At 41.8% G+C, this 25,817-nt stretch overlaps 1 protein-coding gene across 2 annotated transcripts; it reads left to right on the top strand.

Annotated features, from left to right (window-relative positions):
• Positions 1–2,610: 2,610 nt before the first annotated feature.
• On the top strand, positions 2,611–23,065 carry ppp1r2 (protein phosphatase 1, regulatory (inhibitor) subunit 2). Of its 2 annotated transcripts, XM_038815634.1 has the most exons (6): positions 2,611–2,780; positions 5,397–5,480; positions 10,327–10,418; positions 18,472–18,624; positions 18,742–18,796; positions 21,595–23,065. In XM_038815634.1, exons 1-5 carry the CDS (start codon positions 2,626–2,628, stop codon positions 18,792–18,794), a joined length of 537 nt encoding a protein of 178 aa, XP_038671562.1. In that variant the 5' UTR covers positions 2,611–2,625; the 3' UTR covers positions 18,795–18,796; positions 21,595–23,065. The 2 variants fall into 2 exon arrangements, with proteins under 2 accessions (XP_038671562.1, XP_038671563.1); XM_038815635.1 differs by lacking the exon at positions 18,742–18,796.
• The last annotated feature ends 2,752 nt before the right edge of the window (positions 23,066–25,817 follow it).

Raw genomic sequence — 25,817 nt, 5'->3', positions numbered from 1 at the left:
ACTTTTTCGCCTTACTATTCCTGATTTCCACCCAAATGGATTCAACCTTATCCTCCATTGTACCGATGTCATCCCTTACTATTGCCCGGATGTCATCCTTAAATAACAGAGCAACACCACCTCCCTTACCATCCACTCTCCAGTTTTATTCCTTTTCGTATTACTGGGCCTATTCACAGCTCCCCTCAGTCACTGTACTGTCGCCCTTTTTGATTTTTGACTATGTCTTCTCTGCCTTGTACTTTTCCCCTTACTTCCTTTTGCTTCTGTCCCTGTTTTACTACCTTCCAACTTCCTGCATCGGTTCCCATCCCCCTGCCACATTAGTTTAAACCCTCCCCAACAGCTCTAGCAAACACCCCACCTAGGACATCGGTTCCAGTCCTGCCCAGGTGCAGACCGTCCGGTTTGTACTGGTCCCACCTTCCCCAGAACCGGTCCCAATGCCCCAGGAATTTGAATCCCTCCCTCTTGCACCATCTCTCGAGCCACGCATTCATCCTATCTATCCTGACATTCCTACTCTGACTAGCTCGTGGCACTGGTAGCAATCCTGAGATTACTACCTTTGAGGTCCTACTTTTTAGTTTAACTCCTAACTCCCTGAATTCCGCTTGTAGGACCTCATCCCGTTTTTTACCTATATCGTTGGTGCCTATGTGCACCACAACAGCTGGCTGTTCACCCACCCCCCAGAATGTCCTGTAGCCGCTCCGAGACATCCTTGACCCTTGCACCAGGGAGGCAACATACCATCCTGGAGTCTCGATTGCGTCCACAGAACCGCCTGTCTATTCCCCTTATGATCGAGTCCCCTATCACTATAGCCCTGCCATTTTTCTTCCTGCAGCAGATCCAGCCACGGTGCCATGAACCTTGCTGCTGCCTTCCCCTGGTGAGCCATCTCCCCCAACAGTATCCAAAGCGGTATATCTGTTTTGCAGGGAGATGACCGCAGGGGACACCTGCACTGCCTTCCTACTCTTGCTCTGTCTTTTGGTCACCCATTTGCTATCTCCCTCAGTAACTTTCACCTGTGGTGTGACCAATTCGCTAAACGTGCTATCCACGACCTCCACCGAGTCCCAGTCCCGGGGGGGTGAGGGGCAGGTGAGTCCCAGTCCCGGGGGGTGAGAGGGGATGAGTCCCAGACCCTGGGGGGTGAGGAGGGGCATGTTCTTGTCTAGGGGGGTGGGTGGTAGTGATTCTCCCTGAAGGGGGTGCGTGGTCCTGGCTGGGGAGGGGGTTGCTGGGATGAGTCCTGTGAGGAATGATTCAGGGGTTTGTGATTCGGAGCAATTAAGGGGGTGGGTCTATGAGTCGAGAGTTTGGCGTGGGGGCTGAAGATGGAGTGATTTAGAGTGGGGCTAGGGGTATACTGATTTGGGAGTGGGTTTGTGTGGATGTGATTCGGACGCTGGGAGTGGGTTATGGTGATTTGTGAGAGTGCTGGGAAGTGATTTGGGGGCTACTGGGGAGGGAGTGATTCGGAGAGGATGGTGCCCTTGCTGTGGGCACTGGTTGAGTGATTTTAGGGGCTGATGCTAATCAGTGCCACCAGCTTGGAGATGGAGTGACTGAAGAGAGCTGATTCACTGATAATTCTGTCCCTGGGCTGTTTCATTTTCAGATAAAGGCTTCTGATAAACAGCCTGTTACATCAGAATTCCGGGTTTACTTCCTCAGCTTTGACCTTGCACATGGTTTCTGTAATTTTCCATCGCTTTCTGATCTGTGTCTAAATTACATCACATAACATTAGCTCATCTTAACTGCAAAGTGTTTCTTTAAAATCCATTTCACATAAAATAATATAGTCTGTTTTTGAGGGTGATTGGACTTTTGGAAAAGACACACTTCAATTGCAAAATAGGAGTATTTTTGGACATATTTTGATTATAGTTTTGAACAATTTTTATACGAAGTATACAATAACAGAATAACAACTGAACAGTAACCCCCAACAATATAACCTCACCGCTAAACCTCTCCCTCCTCGCCACTAAACTCTTTTCTCTCTCTCTCGCTCTCTCTCAAAGTACATTATAAACAGCTGGCAACTATGGTAAACTCCTTCCACCAACCATCTCACGGTAAACTTGACCTTCTCGAGGTACAAAAACTCCATCAAGTCACCCAGCCATGCTGAGGCACTTGGCGGTGTAGTCGACCTCCAGCCCAAGAGGATCTGCCTCCTTGCCACCAGTGAGGCAAAGACAGGACATCTCTCGTCCGGAGGTCCGACACTCCGAAACCTGCAAGGCTCCAAAATAGGAGTATTTAAAAAATAGTATGTGAATAGAGGGCGGCACGGCAATGCAGTGGTTAGCACTGCTGCCTCACAACGCTGGGGACCCGGGTTGGATCCCGGCCTCGGGTCACTGTCTATGTGGAGTTTGCACATTCTCCCCGTGTCTGCGTGGATTTCACCCCCACAGCCCAAAGATGTGCAGGTAAGTGAATTTGCCACGCTAAATTGCACCTTAATTGGAAAAAAGAATTGGGTACTCTAAATTTATATTTAAAAAAAGAGGGGGGGGGGGGGGAAAGACTATGTGAGTAGAACATGAAAAGACATCTTTTCCTGTGGTTATTTTTCTGACTTAACATTTGAAGTGTATAGTGATGACCCTGGTGGATATTAATCACAATTCAATATGCATGCTTTGCAGTAAGAAGTCACAGAAATGGGATGAAATGAACATTCTTGCCACGTATCATCCAGAAGGAAAGGACTATGGACTAATGAAAATTGATGAGCCCAGTACACCATACAACAGGTAAATAAGCACATTATTTAACTATATTGTGAAGTTTAAAATTTGCCTTTTTAATTTTAAGTTTCTTGTCCTATGAAGTCTGAGAACACGCACGAACAGACTCAAAAACAGCTTCTTCCCCGCTGTTACCAGACTCCTAAATGACCCTCTTATGGACTGACCTCATTAACACTACACCCTGTATGCTTCATCCGATGCCGGTGCTTATGTAGTTACATTGTATACCTTGTGTTGCCCTATTATGTATTTTCTTTTCATGTACTTAATAATCTGTTGAGCTGCTCACAGAAAAATACTTTCACTGTACCTCGGTACATGTGACAATAAACAAATCTAATCCAAGTGTTGGATTACTGAATATTGCAGACTGTTCAGCCTTGTTTAATTTTTTGTAGATAAGACTGGCTAGACAAATGGCTTAAAGATATACAGTCAAAATTGTTTTATATATTTTGTATATATGGGTTGGAGCCATTGTAATACACTTGGCATCAGGCAGCTTTGCAAATAATTGATTCAAGTTTAATTTAAGAACCATAATGTTGTAAAATGGTGAAAAAGTGGAGAGGACAATTGCTCACACAGTCATTGTCAGCTCTTTTTGGTACATTGCAGCACGATCTAATCCTTCTTCACTTGGCCCTCCAAAATGCATGCACATTTCTACAGTGGGCTGCTGGTTGATTCTCATTACTCCTTACCTCGGGCTGCTGAGGTAGTTACACTCCTCTGTGTGCTAAGCTAGTTGAGCACAAATTATAATGATTAATTTATTCACCCAGTAAACTCACTGAGCCATCAAAGGAGCTTTTTCACTTGGGAAAGACAGCACTGACACAAACCTCAGTGTTGCCACATCCTTTTACTCAGAATCTAATATATTTAATTTATTATGTTCCTACGTATTGTTCAAAAGATGCATAAGGGCTGGTTTAGCTCACTAAGGGGCTGGTTTAGCTCACTGGGCTAAATCACTGGCTTTTAAAGCAGGCCAGCAGCACGGTTCGATTCCCGTACCAGCCTCCCCGGACAGGCGCCGGAATGTGGCGACTAGGGGCTTTTCACAGTAACTTCATTGAAGCCTACTTGTGACAATAAGCGATTTTCATTTTTTTTGTTTTTCATAAGACAGCATTTTAAAAAGCACCATCGTTTTGGGAATTCTGAGAGTCATGGAGAGTGATTGCTCTCCATCTCTGGTGTATTTTCTGTGCTTGCACACAAATGTGGTCATTTTAGCCATTAATCATATTTTAAAGGATAATGGTTTGATTAGTCAATTCCTCTCCAACAATATTTGATGGAGATCACCATTTGAAGGACAATTTCCCCTTCCATATATTTATGTTGAGAGTTATTGCTGGTGAGTGGCTGTTAAATAATTTTTGAAAGCTTCAGTGGCTGAAAGAAAGGATAAACGGGTATTGCCATAGCCTCTCTAGCAACACCTCTCTTCCTATCGCAGTAGAAATACTATATCTTTAAGATCTTCTTTTGTTCTTAGACTTATGGCCTATAATGAACAGCTCTCCTGTATTGCTACTAAGCAGTAGAGTTGTATAGTGTCCTGTACATATGGCTTCATAATGCATATGTAGAGTAGAATACTTCAACAATCTTTGAATAATAATTGAGGAATTATGCCACCATTCACTATATGTTACACACGCACACACATTGCATTTTCATCTGAGCAAACGGCAATTACGGACAGCAGTTTAAAATAATACTGTAAATCTAAACATTTGTGTTTTTCTTCAGTATGAGTTTGCAGTGATTAAAATAAGTCAGTAATGTCCAAGTATCTTCTTTTAATTTTCCCATTAGAAGTCTTTTCATTCGAACTTGTTTGAAACTTGGATTTTTAAATATAAAGAATTATGAATGAATCCCTGAATAAAAGTAGCCTGTTCCTATTGTACTATGGAAAATCAAATAAATATGCTGTGCTTTTAAGAACATAGTGTTCTGCATGTACAACATGAGCTGAACCCGTGAATATACATAAAATCTTTGATCATATGGGATGGCTCTTAATGCTTTTCCTCATGATGGCAACACATCTGTTCTCCATAACAGGCAAAAAAAATCATGTTTAAATGATACTTGTGCAAGTCCAAGAAGTAATATCAGAGCTCACATTCTCATTAATTGAAAACTTATTTGGCACCAAAACACCACTGCTTTTGGGTCCTCTGTTAAATTGAATTTGTGCACTACATTTATGAATTTAGATCTATGCTGTGTAAATGGCATGCTTCAATCCTGACTCCTTATTTGTATGATGGTAAAAGATCTGTCAAACTAGGTGACATACCATATGATTTATTTTGGAGGAGGTGGGCTGATACACATACTCATTAAAGGTTTTTGGGTTCTTTCTTTATTTATCTCCATTAGCACAGAATCCGAAGATATGACGGACCTAATATGTAGTATTTTGAATTTGAATAGGTTCCAGCAAAACTGTGCACGTAACAGAATGAAATCAAGTATTTTTAATATTGGAAGTTTTAAGTATAATCTAACTTCCCAAATTGTTAATCTGGTATATATGTTCAGTCATCAGCAGGAACAAAATCTAACGCTTAGTTTTTAATGTTTTCCTTTGCACAGGATGGTAGAAGGAGATGATGATGAAGCTGCAATAAGTGACTCTGAATCAAATGTAAATATTACGGCAGAAATACTAGCAAAAAAGTAAGTATGTACCTAAACTTTAAACTTCATTGATGGTACATTGGGTAGAGCAATATTACTGTGATATTGAAAATTGCTCTCTTTTGTTTCAGTAAAGCATTTTGTCCTCCTGTAGTTTTATTTATTTCAGATTTGACATGTGCCAAAAAGATGGAGCATATACAGGTTGAGATGGGTGTTCAGGTGAACGAGAGGGGGTCTAAAGAATGATCTGGGCAGCAGGGTAGCATGGTGGTTACCATATATGCTTCACAGCTCCAGGGTCCCAGGTTCGATTCCCGGCTGGGTCACTGTCTGTGTGGAGTCTGCACGTCCTCCCCCTGTGTGCGTGGGTTTCCTCCGGGTGCTCCGGTTTCCTCCCACAGTCCAAAGATGTGCGGGTTAGGTGGATTGGCCATGCTAAATTGCCCGTAGTGTCCTAATAAAAGTAAGGTTAAGGGGGGAGTTGTTGGGTTACGGGTATAGGGTGGATACGTGGGTTTGAGTAGGGTGATCATGGCTCGGCACAACATTGAGGGCCGAAGGGCCTGTTCTGTGCTGTACTGTTCTATGTTCTATCCCCGGAATGAAAGTCTTGTCACATGAGTGGTTGAGGGTTCTGGGTCTGTGCTCAATGCAATTTAAAAGGATGGGGGGTGGATCTCATTGAAACTTACAGAATACTGAGAGGCCTAGATGGAGTGGACATGGAGAAGATGTTTCCACGACTAGAAGAAATTAGAACCCGAGGGCACAGACTCAGACTGAAGGCCAACCCTTTAAAACTGCGATGAGGAGGAATTTCTTTAGCCAGAGGGTGGTGAATTTGTGGAACTCTTTGACGCAGAAGGCTGTGGAGGCCAAATCACTGAGTGCCTTTGAGACAGAGATAGATAGGTTCTTGATTAATAAGGGGATCAGGGGTTATGGGGAGAAGGCAGGAGAATGGGAATGAGAAAAAATATCAACCATGATTGAATGGCGGCGCAGACTCGATGGGCCTAGTTCTGCTCCCATGTCTTATGATCTTACATGACACACAAGGATTCAGCTAGCTTTCTTGTGTACTCTTTTTTTCCCCTCCTTTATCTATCTTTTTGTCATTTTATGATCTTTATATTCTTTCCAGTCTTCTGACCTGCCACTTATTGTTCCGCAAAATTGTTTTTTTAAAAGTTTAATTCTGTCTTCAACTTTTTTAGTTAACCACAGATGGTGGGCCCTCCTCTTGGAATTTTTCTTCCTCATTGAAATATGGCTATTCTGGATATCCCTTTAAATGTCTCCCACTGACCTCCATTGATTTACCCCTTAAGCTCTAGCTAGCTCTGCTTTCATGCCCTCATAATTGCCATTATTTAGGTTTAAAATACTAGTCTTGGATGCACTCTTCTCTCCCTCAAACTGAATGTAAAATCAATCAGATTATGATCACTGCCACTTAGGGGTACCTTCACTATGAGGTTATCAATTAATTCTGTCTCCTTGCACAATACCAGGTCTAGTATAGCTTGCCCTATAATTGGCTCCAGAATGTACTGTTCTAAGAAACTATCCTGAAAAAATTCTATGAACTCTTCATTTATGCTATCTTTGTCCATCTGCTTTCTCCAATCCATATGTAGATTGTCACTGGAACTTTACAACAAGCTCCATTATCTCATCTTTTATACTCTATCCTACCTTGTAGTTGCAATTAATGGGCCTGTATTCCATTCCCACAAGTGAATTCTTACCATTATAGTTTATCATCTCAACCCAAACTGCTTCTACATCCTGATTCCCTAAACTTAGGTCATCCTTCTCCAATGTACTAATGCCTTCATGAATTAATAAAGTCATCCTTTCACCTTTTTCATAACTTGCTGTTATTCCTAAATGTCACATACCTTTCAATATTCAGATCCCAATCTGTCATCCATCTGTAATGGCTTTCAGATCATACACATTCATTTCTATTTGCGCTACCAGTTATCTGTTTTATTTTGAATGCTACATGGGTTTAGATACACAGCCTTTAGTTTTGTCCTTTTATTATTTTTGTAGCATCTAGCCTTATCTGCTGATTTGTACTCTGTCCCTGCATGCCAAAGTGTATTCCAGAGCACTGAGGGAAAAACAAAACATTGCAACTGTTTAAAAGATACAAGGCATTCAACAAGGTCTCATGCGGAAGTCCTGTCAGAAAATGAATTCCCATGGGATACAGGGGAAAGTGGCACATTGGATCCAAAATTGGCTCAGTGACAGGAAACAAAGGGTTTGGTTGATGTTTTCGCGAATGGAAATTGTGTCCAGCGGTATTCGACAAGTCTAGTGTGGGTCCCTTGCTGTTGTATACAGAAATAATTTGGACTTAAATGTGGAAGGAATGATGGGGAAATTTGCAGATGACATGGAAATTGGATAGCTGTTGTCTCCAGAATGATAGCAATGGTTTGTTTCAGTGGGTGGAAAAGTGGCAAATGGAATTCAAGCTGGAGAAGTGTGAAATATTGCATTTGGGGAGGGCATAAAAAACAAGTAAATACTAAAACAATGGAAGGATATTGAGAGAAGTAGAGGAAGTGAGAGACATTGGACTGCATGTCCACAAGTCCCCGAAGGTGGCAGGACAGGTGGATAAGGTAGTATAGAAAGCATATGGAATACTTTCTTTTATTGGATGGAATATTGAATATCAAAGCAGAGATGTAATGCTGGAATTGTATAAAATGTTGGTTAGGCCACAGTTGGCGTTTTTGTACAGTTCTGGTCACCACGTTCCAGGAACGACATAATTACTCTGGAGAGAGTACCATGGACATTTACGAGAATGTTGCCAGGGCTGAAAACTTGCAGCTATTAGGAAAGATTGGATAGGCTAGGGTTGCTTTCCTTAGAACAGAGGAGTTGAAGCACACAAAATTATGAGGGACTTAAATAGGTTAAACAGGAAAGACCTGTTTCCCTCACAGAGGTTTAATTACCAGGGGGCACAGATTTAAAATGATTGGTAGAAGGATTTGAGGGGACATGAGAAAATACTTTTTCACTCAGAGTGGTGGTCATTTGGAATTCACTGCCAGAACTTGCGGTTGTGACTGAAACGCTCAGCTCATTTAAAAAGTACCTGGATCTGCACCGTGATGCATGATCAATAACTCTCGAAGCAAGATTGGAGGACAATTGAAGGCTTTATTGTACTAGATGTTTCTCCCAGGTACAGAATGCAGCAGCTAGGGAGTCACAGATTCTTATACTCCGCCTTACTGGGCGGAACCAGCAGGCAGGCTTCACCAATGGTCTTACAGTATCAGGTACCTCCAACACCAATAGTCTTACATCATCAGGTACCTCCAACCTAGGTACCGTAATACCCCTAATACCGACTACCACATTCACCCCTGTTTAAAAGAGTCCGACGGGGGTGGTGGTCTCGTGTTATACAGTGGTGGAGGTTATGGCGGTACCCGTCGGTGGTACAGTGTCTTGCCTTCTTAAATGTCACACAACTATTTACAGCATTCATTTACATGTACATTTCACAATGAAACAATTAGTCGATCGGGGGCCCTGGTCGTTCTCTGTGATCGTCGCAGTTTCGGCGGTGATGCAGGCGCCGGCTCGGGCATCCGTGACTCCAGGAGCGTGATTCCGGATTGTTCAGTAGCTTCATCACCCCTGGGTGGGACCAGTGGAAGGACCGATCCACCTGGGAAGGGGGCAGCTGTGGGGTGCGCCGGTGGGAGGGAGGGTGGGGTTGGTGAGGGGGGTGTGGGTGGGGATCCAGCGGCCGCCAGGTCCCGCAGGGAGACCATATCCTGCCAGCCGTCGGGGTACGCCACATAGGCGTACTGAGGGTGAAGGAGGTGGACCCTCTCGACCAACTGGTCCGATTTATGCTCCCGCACGTGTTTGCAGAGCAGAATGGGTCCAGGAGCTGCCAGCCAGGTTGGGAGCGAGGTCCCGGAGAAGGACTTCCTAGGGAAGATAAAGAGATGTTCATGAGGTGTTTCGCTGGTCATGGTACACAGCAGTGATTGAATGGAGTGGAGTGTATCGGGTAGGACCTCCTGCCAGCGGGAGACTGGGAGATTCCTGGACTGTAGGGCCAGTAGGACGGTCTTCCAGGCCGTTACGTTCTCTCTCTCCACCTGCCCGTTTCCCCGGGGGTTATAACTGGTCGTCCTGCTCGAGGCAATGCTCTTGCTGAGCAGGAATTGACGCAGTTCGTCGCTCATGAAGAAGGACCCCCATATCGCTGTTTATGTAGGCAGGGAAACCGAACAGGGTAAAGATACTGTGGAGGGCTTTTATGACCTTGGCCGCGGTCATGTCGGGACAGGGGATAGCGAATGGGAACCGGGAATACTCATCAATCACGTTCAGGAAGTATGTGCTGCGGTCGGTGGAGGGGAGGGGCCATTTGAAATCCATACTGAGGCGTTCAAAGGGGCGGGAAGCCTTCAGGTGCGCTTTCTCTGGCCTGTAGAAGTGCGGCTTGCACTCCGCGCAGATTTGGCAGTTCCTGGTGACGGTCCTGACCTCCTCGATGGAGGAGGGCAGGTTGCGGGTCTTGATAAAATGGATGAAACGAGTGACCCCCGGGTTGCAGAGGTACTTCGTGGAGGGTGCGGAGTCGGTCCACTTGTGCTCCAAGTTTGACATTAGTCTGAAGATTCCACTTCAGAATGACATTTATCTTCTGTTGCAGACAAACCGTTCTTGTGAACAGAAAAGACACCCTTGCAAAATTGCTGATACGTTAACCTAAATATCAGTGTATATTTTGGTAATCATAAAGCATATGAAAAGGTCTACAGCCAGAATAATAGACATTAAATTGCATGATATCCACAAACTTGTTTTTTCCCCACTATTTTAGACTTACAGCAGCTGAGGGAATTAATCCTAAAATCTTTGAGCCCAAGGAAGAAAGTAGCGAAGATGAGGAAGAATTAACTCCAGAAGAACAAGGCAAGCCAATTATATTTAGTGTTTTGACCATATAGTTGTGATTGTTCGTTTTAAAATTTCTAATGCCTGTTCATTATTGGACTTCTAAGACTACTGCCATTTAACTTTTACAGTTATATAATTGAAGCCCTTCTGTCTTACTAAAGCTTTACATGTTTTCATACTTGCAGTATAGTAAATCAAAAGATGTAGGGATTGAAAATTTCCAGTCTCAGAATCCCACCAATCCCTGTGACCTCCAGCGCAGACCCTATCAAAGTGTGCGGGTAAGAGGAGGTCACTATTTAAATACGTTCAGGCATTTGTGCCATCAGGGACACATCTCAAGTACTTGCTAGAAACGGGTGCCAGATAATCCAGAGTGCTCTGGAGATGGTGTGGTGTTCTGGGCAGCTCCCTATCTGGGGGCAAAATACCTACTTTTTTCTAAAGATCTTTGAGGGTTTAGGCCACAAGTAAGGTCATCACTAATGGGTCCCAAGTGTACTTGTTGGCAGACTGATACAACAACTTTTGAGAGATCTACTGGCCTACTATAAATTTCTAAGTTGGAGATGGGGAAACTCAGAACTCCACCACTCCCGTCTCTCAGATTCTCCCCCCCCCCCCCCCCCCCCCCCCCCCCCCCCCAACTCCTCTGCTGTGGGAGGCCATGCACCATGTAAGTGAGAGGGTTAGGCTGTTAGCTACTACCTTTGGGCTAGCCCCTCTGCGCACTAGGGGCTGACTCCTTACTACTTTCCTTCTCATGGAGTCATAAAGAGACAGAGGGAGCCCTTTTGGTCCATCAAGTCCATGATTCTATAGAGCAATTCAATCAGTCCCATGTGCCCACTCTGCTCCTGTAGCCATATATGTTTATCTCCCTTAAATGTCAATTCAACTTAATATTGCAATCATTGATTGCCTTTTCTTCCACCACCCCTGTAAATAGCGAGTTTCAGGTCATCATCACTTGTTTGTTTAAAAAAAAGTTTTTCCTTTCACCCCCCTGCATCATTTGCCCAAAAGCTTAAATCTGTGTGTACTAGTCCTTATACCATCAGTTTATGAGGCTGCTTTCCTGGATCTTCGTTTAAGGCGATAGATAAAATTGAATTGAGGACTTGGGATGTGGAAAAATAAGGTTTTCCCACCCAAATTAATGTACTGAAGCTAGATAATGTATTGGGCAGTATTGGCCAGACCCCATCGGAGGCCCCCCCCCCCCCAAAAGGCCGCCCCCCAGCGACCAGGGGTGGACGGCACCGGCGGGAACCTGTCGTGTCGGAGCGGCCGCTTGACCTATCCGGGCTGGAGAATCACCGCTCACCGTTTGCGGCGATTCTCTGAGTGGCCCGGCGTGATTCGCACGGCGCTGGATTTGGTGGGGTGGGAGAATCACGTGCAGGGGTCGGGGTGGCGTGGCACGATTTGCGCGGCGCCCCGTCGATTCTCCCACCTGGCATGGGGGGGGGATATACCGCCCATTATGTTTGGAGTGGAATGAGCACTGTTGATTGGCTGACCCAATTTTGACTTGAGTGCATTTAAACAAACTGGTGGATATCTTGGAAAGATTTCAAATGCTTCATATCACAGTTGTCTATTAATTGTGTTCAGAAACATAAACACAAAAACATAGAACGTTAAATTTAGATTTATTGTCACGTGTACTGAGATACAGTGAAAAGAATTGTTCTGCGTGCAGTCCAGGCAGATAATTTTATACAGGGAAAACATAGGACATACGTTAAATACACAATGTAAACACGTAGACATAGACAGTGGATGAAGCATACGGAGTGTAGTGCTACACAGTAGAGAAGATGCGTAGAGAGATCAGTTCAGTCCATAAGGGGGCTATTCAGGAGTCTGATAACAATGGGGAAGAAGCGGTTTTTGAATCTATTGGTGCGTGTTCTCAGACTTCTGCCCGCTGGAAGAGAGAATAACTCAGGTGGGAGGAGTCTTTGCCCGCTTTCCCAAGGTAGCAGGAGGTACAGACAGGGTCAGTGGATGGTAGGCGGGGTTCGCGTGATGGACTAGGCTTGTTCATGACTCTGTAGTTTCTTATGGTCTTGGGCCAAGCAATTGACATACCAGGCTGGCAACCAGTTAGGCTGCTTTTGATGGTGCATCTGTAAAAGTTGGTAAGAGTCAATATGGGCATGTCGAGTAGCAGGATTAAGTCTTTCAGCCATGGTTGAACAATTATTGTGAAAAGATTTCTCAGTGTCTTCTTAGAATTGTTTATTTAAAGATTCATTGAAAACGAAGATTATTTTGTTCCCTTTTACTTGGTTTGTAATTATTTTGAAACAGCATCTGTTCGAAATTGAGTGTTAATAGACTATATCTAGTTTACATTTCATGCTTGTCTTTTGTGGACAGGCCTCAATTCTGAACAAAATTGTATGAATTTATTTGAAATGGAAGGTATTTTTAATGTGCACTCGTATGTTGCATTTATTTTATTTTTGATGCTACTTTATTGCGGTAGTACTATTGTGTAGATCTCGGGCCTTTAGTTTCTGGTCTGAACACTCTTAAATCACCCAATTTGAGGAAGTAGATGCAGAAGGTAGCAACAGAAAATGTTTAACATTTCCATTTTAGTAGATCCTGGATGTGGTTTGTTTGAGGTTTTCAGGCAATGCTCATGTATTATACAAATCTTGCGAGTTTCCACCCTCTAGAACTCCACCATTACACTTTAACCCATGTACAGTAATCTCCAGTAGGACAGTTCATACTGTGGGTTATAAGATTTTAAGACTACGGAGTTGACTTATCAATGAGAAAAAAAGTTTGTTTAACATTTCAGAAACCTGGTCGTTTGCAATAAGATTATAGAGACAATTCTCCTATTCTGCAAAAGATTAAAATAAACAAGGCTGCTATCAATAGGACAAAAAATAACTTGTAATTTTTGAATGGTAAATGGGCTTCACTTGCACTGTTGTGCATTTCATTGAAGGAATGTTAAACCTTACTTGTAGTGATTAGATTTTGTCTTTGTTAACCATACGCTAAATCATTTTGGCTCTCATATCTTCAATCACTCTCTAGGATGAGTCTCTGGATTTTCCGGTTGGGCTCAGTAAATCTGAACTGAGCCATTTTCTGACTTCAGAAACCTGAGCCTGTTATCTCTGCCCATACCTGCCATTTTGTCTGCTGAAGATGTAGGTGGGTAGGATTCTGCCATTGCTTATTTCCCCATGCCCTCCCCACTGAAAGCTTGAAAATGGTTCCACCCTGGCTTGGAGAAGTGGAGGGGGAAGAGTTGTGTGACGAATATGGTTTTGTCTACAACAGTGTTGAAGATGGCTTTGGAGCTACGAATTGTGCGCTTCTGTGCAATGGAACCACAACAACAATTCTGGGACTATCCTGCCATTCACCATACCTCCATTACAAGCAAATCTAAAAAAAAATCATAATTAGCCAATTAAAGCGCTGAACTGAATGGGCAATGAGGACAATGAAAAGCTGCCCCAAGGACAATGAAAAGCTGCACAAACGATTTCGGGCAAGGAAATTCACATACTGGCCAGAATTTCCACTCAACAGTCACCAATGCTGCCTTGGAGCTCAAAACCCAAATGTTCGGCTTGTGACCCCAAAAGGGGATTTGCATCCCAGGTTTTGGGTAACCCTGCACTAGAACCCCAAGCATAATTTTCACCAGTTTTGAATGCATCGTAGCACTTTTCACATTACGAAAAGTACTCTGATGCATCTGAACACTTAAACAATGCTGATCAGTGTAATGGTACACTTACTGTTACAGCATAGAGCCAATCACTGCAGTAAAAACACATGTAAATTGTGTAGCACCTTGCAATGGCATTTGAAGTTGTCAGAAGTTTCAAAACTTAGTAGGCTTTCACCAAGGTTCCTAAGCTCTCCGAATCCTTCTAAAACCCTCCTGACCCACAACTTTAAAAAAAAGAAGTAATCTTTATTGTCACAAATAAGCTTACATTAACACTGCAATTAAGTTACTGTGAAAAGCACCTAGTCGCCACATTACTGCGCCTGTTTGGGTCCACAGGGAGAATTCAGAATGTCCAATTCATCTAACTGCACGTCTTTCGAGACTTGTGGGAGGAAACCAGAGCACCCATAGAAAACCCACTCTGACACAGGGAGAACATGCAGACTCCGCACAGACAAACTGGGAATTCAACCCAGGACCCTGGCGCTGTGAAGCAACAGTGCTAACTACTGTACTGTTGTGTTGCCCGATAAAGTTCTTTCATGGAATGTGGGCCAGCATTGTTGCCCATCCCTACTTAACCATGAGCTGAGTGGCTTGCTAGACTATTTCAGGGGGCATTTAAAAATCAACCACATTGCTGTGAATTTGGTTACGTGTAGGCCAGACAGGGTAAGGATAATGGATTTCCTTCTTTAAAGGACATCAGTGAAGCAGATTAGTTTTTTCAACAATGGTTTCATGGTCAACACTGGACTTTCATTCCCAGATTCTTATGGAATTCAAATTCCATTAAAAATTGCATGGGTCTCTGCAACACTAATCCCGTGATAATACCACCTGTGTTCTCAAGATGTTTCCCCTGGTTTGGGAGTCGAGAACCAGAGGATACAATTTTAGAATAATAGAGAAGCCACTTGGCCCTGAGATGAGAGGGAATGTTTTGACTCAGACTTCTGAATCTTGATAATTCTCTACCGCTGAGGGTTTTGGAAGCTCTGTCATTGAGCATGTTTAAAACAAAGATTGACAGATTTTCTAAATGCCAATGACATTAAGGGATATGGAGATTGTTGGGGGTGGGGGGGTCAAAGGTATTTAAGTGGATGATTGGCAGCGGTTGCATTGAATCGCAGGGCAGGCTTGACGGGCTGAATGGCCTATTCCTCCTCCTTGTGTTCCTATATATGTTTCCACTGCATGAAGTAGGTTTGTACGGGGGCAGCACGGTGGCGCAGTGGATAGCACTGCTGCCTCACGGTGCCAAGATCCCAGGTTTGATCCCGATTCTGGGTCACTGTCCGTGTGGAGTTTGCACATTCTCCCCATGGGTTTCGCCTCCAAAAGCAAAAGATGTGCAGGGTAGGTGGATTGGCCACGCTAAATTGCCTCTTAATTGGAAAAAAAATTAATTGCGTACTCTAAAAAAAGAAATAGGTTTGTACTATGTTACCGTGTCAACTGTCTGTGATCCTGTACATGTCATGATTGTGTTATTTTAAAATGATTTGTTCTTCGAGGCAAACAAGATGTATTCTCTTTATCTTTAATGTTCTTCAGTAACAATTTTTAGTTATGGATCTTTTGTGGAATTTGTTTGGTTGCATTCTTTGGGTCATTTCAAGGTAAATTTAATACTCTGAATAAATCTTGCAAAATTCCAGAGGAGTCTGTAAACAAATTTCAGCTCCATATTTGTTACAATTTGATTCAAACTGAGATTCTGAAATGTCAGTATTTTTCTGAAAATTATCTTAAGATGTACTTGTGAAGTGTTCTGATAAAGAATATTATGTTCGATCACTTTCCTCTACTGATGCTAAGCTGCTGTGTATACAGCAGCATTTTTAATATTCTAAGATTTCAGTCATTCTTATTTTTCTATGGCCTAAAATAGTGTTGTAAATTGTGATAGTGAAATGTGAAAGTCTGTGACAAGTGGCAATCAGTTTATGTCCAGCGTGAATCCTTGACTGATCTTGTTTCCCTTTTTAATTCCTGTCTTGCTGGTTGCTTCAATACTGTAGACTTGAAAGGAAAATGAAAATCGCTTATTGTCACGAGTAGCTTTCAATGAAGTTACTGTGAAAAGCCCCTAGTCGCCACATTCCGGCGCCTGTCCGGGGAGGCTGGTACGGGAATCGAACCGTGCTGCTGGCCTGCTTTAAAAGCCAGCGATTTAGCTCAGTGAGCTAAACCAGCCCCTGACTTTGGTTTCAAACTGAAACGCCTCTGGTCTAATGTGTAATTTGAACTGGTCCAAGCACTCGCCTTGATCCAGTGTGCTTGCTATGTGGCAGGGTCCCACAGTATCATTTTGATGGATTGGATAGCAGCCAATCAACCTGAAATTCCGGGACACATTGTTGTCTCGATGTTGATTGGTAGAGCCTTCACAAGATTCTGCAAGAAGGAGAGTAGACTGCATCTTGGTCAGTTCTGTTTAAACCTTGAAGAGAGCAGCTTTTATCAGACCTGGAAGGCAGCAAGGAACTCGTTTCGCATGCATGTGAATGTTTATCTTCTTGAGTAAAAGAATGCAAACAGTAGCCAGGCTGTGAAAGTTTAATCCTCTGTTTGAAAGATTGGGAAAGGCCCAGTCTGATATCTCTTCTGAGAACCCTAAAAGCCCCTGAAGGCCAGGCCCTTTTCCATCTCTTCAAACCAGAGCCAGAAACTATGCACAGAGATCAGACAAGCAGTTGAAAGGCAGAGTGGATGATGAACCTGCTATAAACTAGTGTAGAGAATTCTAATATTATCTCGGTGAGACTGAGAGTCAATCTGACGGAGGCCTGTACAAATGAAGGTGATTCTCCAGAAGAATTCCTGTAGCCCTCGAGGTCTAATTGAAGGCAGATTTTAAAGATCCAGGCCATCCAATGGTTTTGAACTCCTCGCATTCTGTGACGATCGTCGCCTACTAATACCACAACCTCAGCACTCAGCGTACACATCTATCATTCCTAGTTTAATCCCTGTTATTTTAATCCTTCCCTACCTCCACCGTGTATCTATGTTGTGTGTGTCTCGGTTGAGGGTGGGACAGGGTTAGGGCAATAATTAGATGAGCAGACCCATGTCAAGGGTCAAAGATCTCAGGAAAATATACAAATTGTTGGTTAATTCACTTGTGTTCGGACTCTGGGGCCTGTAGGGCTAGAATTGACTCTGCACTAGTCTAAGGTGTCTTAACACAGCTAGAAACCATGCACAGAGGCCAGACAAGCAATTGAAAGGCAGAGTGGACGGTGAACCTGCTAGTGCAGATTTACCCTAGTTGATAGAGAAGAGCTGCTGCGGTATTATTTTTCTATTAAAAAAATTAAAACTTTACTGGTAGCTTTCCTCAATCTTTGCGGGGCGATTTTCTAGCCTTGTTCACTGCAGGCGCAAATCCCTTTATGGCCGCTAACTCTCGCGAGAGGGCCAAAATGGGATTTCGCTGGGGAAATCTCACGTTGAGATCTTCCCCGCCATCAACTGAATCAGGGTCATGCTCGACAAGGATGTGAACCTGATTACCAAGCCTTTGCATGGATTTTAGTTTTCAAAAACAGCTTTGCGCCGTTGCTTCTGGGTTCGGCCCCTCTGCCAGTGTGATGTCGCATCGGCGGGTATTACAAAAACGGAAACCAGTCGTAATGACCATGCTGGGGGCTCAGAAGTGAGTACAGCCTCTGAGTGGTGAGGGACATGGTGGGCTCATAGCCTCCTGACACCTTGGTGCCTCAAGGGTGCCCATTGTGAAGGGGGGGGTGATGCTGGTTGGACGAGGGGTTCCCCTTGTCTGATGGGGAGGGGAGCCTTTAATTTCACTTTGGGATGGGGCGTCCTGATCTCTGAATCCCAGCTTTACTGGCGGGTTTAGGCCACGCCTCCCCAACTGGCTGTGTAATCCTCGCCAGCACTTTCAAATTGCAGAGTGTTGTTGGATCTGGCTAGAAAAGGCAGCTGTGAAACCAGTGAGTTTCACACAGCTTTCCTTGCCTGATCCTGTGCAATTTTTGGGAATTTATGTCTTTATCTAATTTTCTTTGCAAAGATTGTGGTGAATTCAGTTTGAGAAATTACTCTTGTATTTGTTGTAATATCTTTAACGGCCAGTAATAAGATTGTTTTTCTGTAGGCATCAACTTCATTTGATAAACATCTTTCAGTGTTTGAACACCTGTTCTAGGTTTTATGATGCACCATTCAGTGTTTGAGGGGATCAGAAAGTGCCTATTTAGTGTCTGGGGCATTTTAAAGTTAACTTTTCTGAAACAGGTTTGTTGGACTGCCTTTCTTTGAGAAAGGGCAGTAATATTTGCTGGAAAAAATCAGAATAATATGTTTTTTTCTTTAAAGAAAACAAGAAGCAGTTTGAGATGAAGAGAAAAATGCATTACAATGAAGGCATGAATATCAAATTGGCAAGACAGCTAATTGCCAATGAACTAGAAGATGCTGAAGATGAAGATAACACGAAAAGAGCTCGAGATCTAGAAGAGGACTTTGAAGGTAGCCAGTGAAATGCTACATTTTGATATGAAGCACATAGTTTGTAGTGCTTTTGTAACTAAAGTAATTTGGGACCAATCTGATTATACCTTTGTTTTAAAATTCATAATTTCACAGGTCAGAAACTAAACATTTACTCTCAACCATTCAAATGTAGAAGCCCATGGTAGATGTAAGTTATCAAAATTGTAAAGTGATGTAAGTCATTATGTTTTGACACTGAAATACCTGCCAATATTTAACACATCTAAGGATTTTTGTCAACAGCACAACACAACATCTACATTCACATGCACAAAAAGAACACTGCTGAGCATGTAAAGCTTCAGGAGTGGAAGCACCTTAATTAAAACTTGTTCAGGTTGTCCCTACCTGTTAAAATTATAAAACCTAGCTCACCCCTGGATTTCAAGACTTGTCTGTAGGAATATTGCATAATGGCTGCATAATTGTCTCCTTCCACCATTATTGCTTACTCTTAAGTTCTAAATATTGGACTACAATTCCTAAATTTGAAAGTTATGATGTAAATCACGTACACACCAGTATTTTCTCCATTTAACAGCAGCAAGGCTAAAACCATCGTACTTTGTTCCCTCTGAAAGCTGTGCACCCAAGCCCCACCGATGCAGTACTTCTTCCTGGCTCCTTGTTTGAACTCAGTTACATGGGATAAATTTTGATCTCTTGTTTAATCCTGGATCATAACCCCATTATCCTATCCATCGCCAAGACCACATCTTGAAGTCTCCGATAATTCATCAAGTTTTATTCTTTTATCTCACTGTCAGTGTTAATCCCTATCACTGTTCTTACCTTGGGGGTCACTTTGTCCAATGCTGTCCCTTGTTGAGGTTTGCATATAGTCCAGCTTGTCAAAATTGCTGTTGCCCGCATCCTGTCCTTTAAATTCTGCGTCACTTTTGGCACCAACCTTCATTGGTTCTCTATCACCAGTGTGCTGAATTTATAATTCTTATCCTTACTCATAGTCTTACTCCAGCTTGCTTCTGCAACTGCATCCAGCCCTCTGTGCCAGTGTATTCCCTCCAAACTGTTGGATGCTTTCCTGTCCATATTCCCTTCCTAGGCCCACCCTGCAACTTCATTCTGAAATTATTTTGAAGCAATTTTATCCATACCGTTTCAAAACTACTCCCTTGCACCTTCACTTTCTGCTGCTGATTACTGTCTCTTGTGTTTCTGTTGGGTATCTTGGAATTTATGATGTTAGTAACGATCTGGTGCTTGACTCAAAGATGATAGGTGGTTACAAAACCTTGAATAAAATATGATGTTCTTCATGGGAATATGGAGGAGTTAGGACAAGGTTAACATGAAGGTACACCTTTGCACTCACTCTCTGATCAGTTATTTTGTCTTTGTTTCGTTTATAGCAATTACATAATTACCACAGTCGTAAACTAAATGATATACACCACCCAGGCCAGTTGAAATTAACTTAAGCAGATGATTAGATTTTACTGATTTCCCAACTCATGAAACAATTGTACAAGATGCTAGAAAGACTTCCAGAAGGCTTTTGATAAAGTCCCACATAAGAGACTGTTAACTAAGGTAGAAAAATTGAGGGTATATTACTGACATGGCTGGGAATTTGGTTGCATGGCAGCCGTCTGAAAGTAAGGTTATAATGGGTCAGTATTCAAATGACAGGATGTGACTAGTGGTGTCCCATAGGTATCTGTGTTAGGCCTTGATTGTTCACATTATTCATTAGCAAACTGGATAATGGCATAGAAAATCATATATCCAAATAACACAAAGTTTGGTGGCATTGTAGACAGTTTAGATGACAGCATTTGTATTACAAAGGGATGTTGATGGTCTGGTGAATGGACAAAACTGTGGCAGATTGATTTAAATGTAAGCAAGTGTGAGGTTATCAATACTGAACAATACATAGATATGGGTATGAAACTAAATTCAGTGGATCTCCAATGGGACCTAGGGGTTCAGGTGCATAGATCTTTAAAATGCCACAAACCAGTTCAGAAAGTAATCAAGAAGACTAATGGAATGCTGGCCTTTATATCTAGAGGACTGGAATACAAGGATGCAGAAGTTATGCTGCAGCTTTACAAAACCTTGGTTAGACACAACTTGGGGTACTGTGAGCAATATGGGCACCATACCACAGGAAGGATATTTTGACCTGGAGGGAGTGCAACATAACTTTACAAAAACTGGACTTTAGGGTTAAGTTATGAGGGGAGTTCATACAAAATAGGCCTGTTTGCTCCAGAATTTTGAAAGTTATGGGGTGATCTGATCAAAATCTTCAAGATATTAATAAGAAAGACAGGGGAGATGAAGACAAACTGTTCTCACTGGTAGAAGATTCTAGAACTAGGGGGCACAGTCTAAAAATTAGGCCCAGACCATTCAGGAGAGATGTTAGGAAGCACTTCTACACATAAAGGGTGGTAAAGGTTTGGAACTAATGGCAATTGATGCTAGATCAGTTGTTAGTTTTAAATCTGAGATAGATAAATCTTTGTTAAGCAACGTTATTAAGTGATATGGGCCAGAGGCAGGTATATGGAGTTAGGCCTCACATCACCCATTATCTCACTGAATGGCTGTGCAGGCTCGAGGGGGCTGAATGACCTACCCCTGTTCCTTTACCCATCTTTTAGTCCAAATTGTGAAATCAAATTTCGAAAAAAGTAAAACTGGTTGATCTGCTGCCTGAAGCCCAGAATGGTTTCCCAAATGAGCAACCCGATGTAGAAATTCCCAACAATAAATAAGAAATGACTAAGATGGTTAAACAAAGCATGTGCAGTCACCTAATAATGAGGACAAAGCAAGGTTTCTGGAATAAGTTGCATAATTTAGTTTATTAATGTCTTCATTGTGGGTTAGGATTAGACACTAAAACAGAAATATAATCAGTACTGTTTTTCAAAAGTATTCATTTTCTGACTTGTGTTTTTTTATTCCCAGATACCGATGCAGATCTTTCTGAAAATGAGGACCTTGATTCATAGAACAGAGCCATTTTTAAAATTGGCACAAATGTATCCCAGCTAACAGCATTTGCTATCAATGGATTTTAATATTGAAATGCTAAGGTGTTTAAATGACAGTCCAACTTGCATTCAGTTAATTGTAGTTTCATCTGTGCATTCAGAATTCTGCAGTCGGTGTATTTCTACAGTAATGTAAATAAAATCCTTTTGAGAGGTGGGCAGGAGGTGCCTGTCTGCCTATTTTCGTTTTGTGCTTACACTGGGGTTGGATCACTGAAAGCACTTGTTTCCTGGAAACCACAGTAGTGTAGAATTCGGTGACTATAACAAAGCACAGAACACTCTTGAACTGCTCTCACCCACCAATCAACTTCTGGTACTTTTGTATCTCTGTGATTCTTTGTGCACAGTGCTTAGTTCATATTGATACACTTATGCAGTTTATTGTTTTGCTGAATATTTTTTCCTATAATATTTGGCATCAGGTAACCAGTTTTAGTTCATATTTTTGTATTTGAGGAGTTGTTGATTTCTGTGGCGCTTAGATTTGGGAAGTGCTCAAAATGAAAGTCCTGATGAGCGATTTGCTAACACTTAATGCAATCTTTTGTCTTTAAAATAATTTCAATGCTGCTGATGGTATAAACTAACACAGTTTATACTTGCGTTGATGCTGCGGGGCGCCATCATTCTCCAGAATACACCTGTAGTTTATTTTGGGTAAGAAGATAAAATCCCAATAAAGTTGCATGAATCAGTATTTGGTGTAATGCACAGCTTTACATAGAGCAATGAAAGGGATAATGTCTTTTCATATTTTTGATTTGTGTATCCCCCACAAATTTGGATTTGAGAAATAACTGTAACTAATAGATTTGAAAAGCACATCATTACAGAGCCCATCACTGCTGGGTTGAGAAGCAAGCCATTTTTATAATTCAAACAAAATTGTATAATTCTATTGTCCAAAGCCTAGTTTTCTCTGGAATATTTTGTCTGTGGTTCTAGATGGAACATATCATTGCAGTCAGTTTATTTTACAGACATGTGCACTACATTTGTAAATGTCTTGGTCTTTTACAAATCACAGTTGTCTTACAATGTTTCATCTAATTTATCGTATCTGTATTCATTGTGTCTAATTCCAGCCATGACAGAATTTGCTCCTTTGGCCTTCACACAATATTGTGTTAACTTCAATTTAAGAAAATTCTACCCATTGTGTGAATGAAGCGATAAAATAAAAGGTGTACAGCCACTTTGTATAGATTCACTGAAGATTTTATTGACTGGTCTACTTGAGAATGAAGGGACTATTATCTTTATCGGATTGCACTCCATGTTGTTCAGTGTATATGATTATTTTTTTAAATGTCTTAATGTGAAGTAGTGAACTACTTTTGAATATGCATTGATAATTGGATAAAACAAGTTTTATGTGAACCTTATTTCTGTGTTTATTATTGGGTCAACGGTAATAAATAACTTGTTAATAACATGGTAGGGTTACTAAATTGACAAGTGCATCTAACTTTAATTAAGTGGTCAAGTACAAATCAAGTCAAACTTGTGTGCAAAAATGTCTAGGAAAACTAGTTTGGGGATATGATTTGTTCAGACGGTTTACAACAGCCCCAAATTTTACCCCCACACTCATTTCTCTCTCTCTCTCTCTCTCTCTCTCTCTCTCTCTCTCTCTCTCTCTCTCTCTCTCTCTCTCTCTCTCTCTCTCTCTCTCTCTCTCCTCTCTCCCCCCCCCCCCCCCCCCCATTTTGGAATAATTCTACTCTGTAACTTATATGGTTTCATTGTAAAAGATGGCAGTACTATCAGCTGTAACACTATTTGTACATAGTTTTTAAACCTGTATTTAGTTCTCTCAGATTATTTTTATAGCAGATAATATATTCAGGATCCTTCTGCAGATTTGATTTTGATAATGCTGTACAAAGAATATGGTGTAATTGGCAGTGAAGATAAATCATAGATGTATTTTCGTCTGAGATATTTCAATGCATTATTTACACTTTTTATATAAAATTTACCGCACTTCCATTCAAAGAAATTATCCTAGAAGTATGTTTAACACATTGGAGTACCTTTTAACTTTGTGTGATAGTTTAAAATGAGTGATAGTGAATCGGTAGCCTTTGGTCAATGGAAATAAAAAACAAGTTGCTAATTTGCTATCACCTGTTTTATACTATCAAAGTAAAGATCTATCCCACTCACCTGAAAGAGGATTCATGTTGGCATTTAAGATTGAAAAACTGTGTACAAAGTGCGTTTTATTATACTTTTGGTTGTTTAACAGAATGTATGAGTTACATTTTAATTCTGCTTGATACTTCCCTTTAGTCTCTCTTTTTCCTGCTCTGTCCACCCAAACCATTACTCCATTTTGTATTTTTAAAATTACAGTATATTTGAAAAGCTTTCTGTTCAAGACCATGGATCTTTCTTTATATTGTCAACAAAGTGGAATTTCCGTACAGCCAAGCTCCTGGTATGAAATGGCCGATATGAAACAAATCATTGGAAAATGGAACTAGAGTAAAAATAACTGAGAAATGACTTAAACGTTGGACTAAAAATGCAAACTATATTAAGTCACAGTACATTGTCCAAAATTGTTTTGGATTTTGTACAGCAACCAAATAATGCAAATAGATTTCAGGCTTGGTAACATCATTGATGATAGCTCATTAGTTTTATGTAATGAAATTTAATCATACACTTGCAGCAACACTGGCAGTACGGCTGTGTAATTCTCCACAAGTACAACCTTTACAAATGTATTAGTGTTTGAATTGAATGTATTGAAATAAAGTTGTTGCTAAATCTATCAAATTCTTACCTTTCACTATTCAAACGTGGTTGAGCATGTAAGCATGAACAATTAATTATTTTCTTTATGGAAGAGTTTAAAATCAAATCAATGTTTACATCAGACAGATATTTGACTGTAACTTGGTCAATGGAGCTCTGAATTTTCCATGCCTATGATGTGGTTTTTGCATTCGGTATTGGGAGAAGGATTGTGGTGAATCCAGAAAAGCGCCCCCTTTTTTTTTTTAAACGGGGGAGGAAAAAAATCTCATGCCCATAATTATTGACTTTTGAGACTTGAGCTTAATACTTACGTTTTCCGTCCTTCACAGGCAACAGAACTGGATGTTTTTAAATTGTTTTGCGTTTGTCATTTGATTTAACCTGAAATTTGTTTTAATTGGTCTCTGTCGAAAACTTGCTGATATCCAGATATGGAGATCCACTGCACAGAAAAGGCCCTTCCGTCTGCTCACCGCCTCTGTGCCAGTCAAAAACAACCACCTAACTATTCTATTTTCCAGCACTTTGCCCATAGGCTTGTATGCCTCGGCATTTCAAGTGCACATCTAAATACTTCTTAAATGTTATGAGGGTCTGTGCCTCACCACCCTTTCAGGCAGTGAATTCCAACTCCCACCATCCTCTGGGTGAAAAAGCTTTTCCTCATCCCCTCAACCTCCTGCCCCTCACCATAAATCTATGCCCCCTGGTCACTGATCCCTCCACCAAGAGGAAATGTTTGTTCCTATCGATCTATGCCCCTCATAATTTTTTGCACCTCAATTATGACCCCCTCAGTCGCCTCTGCTCCAAGAAAAACCAACACCAGTGTATCTAACTTATCTTCATAGCTATAACTCTAGCCCAGGCAACACCCTGGTAAATTTCCTCTGCACCCTTTCAAATGCTATCACATCCCTCTTATAATGTGTATTCCAGAATACTACTCTAGCTGTGGCCTAACCAATGTTTTATACAGTTTCAGCATAGCCTCCCTGCTGTTAACTCGATGCCATGGCTAATAATGGCAAGTATACCATATGCCTTCTTAAGCACTGTATCCACCTGCTGTGCTATCTTAAGGGATCGGTGTACATGCACACCAAGTCCCTCTGATCCTTGGTGCCTATGCTGTTTATCGTATATTCTCTTGCCTTGTTTGTCCTGCCCAATTGCATCACCTCACACTTACCTGGATTGAATTCCCTTTGCCACTGATTAGCCCATCTATAGTTTCCTGTAATCTAAGGCTATTCACCACTCCACCAATTTGCGGAACATCCGCAAACGTACCGATCAACCCTACACTCAAGTCTTAATCATTTATATAGACCACAAACAGCAAGGGCCCCAACACTGATCCCT

This window comes from Scyliorhinus canicula, chromosome 13, assembly GCF_902713615.1.
Source record: "Scyliorhinus canicula chromosome 13, sScyCan1.1, whole genome shotgun sequence".
In the NCBI taxonomy this organism is placed as follows: domain Eukaryota; kingdom Metazoa; phylum Chordata; class Chondrichthyes; order Carcharhiniformes; family Scyliorhinidae; genus Scyliorhinus; species Scyliorhinus canicula.
Note: the sequence above shows the minus strand (reverse complement) of the source record. Positions and strands in the feature narration are given on the sequence as shown.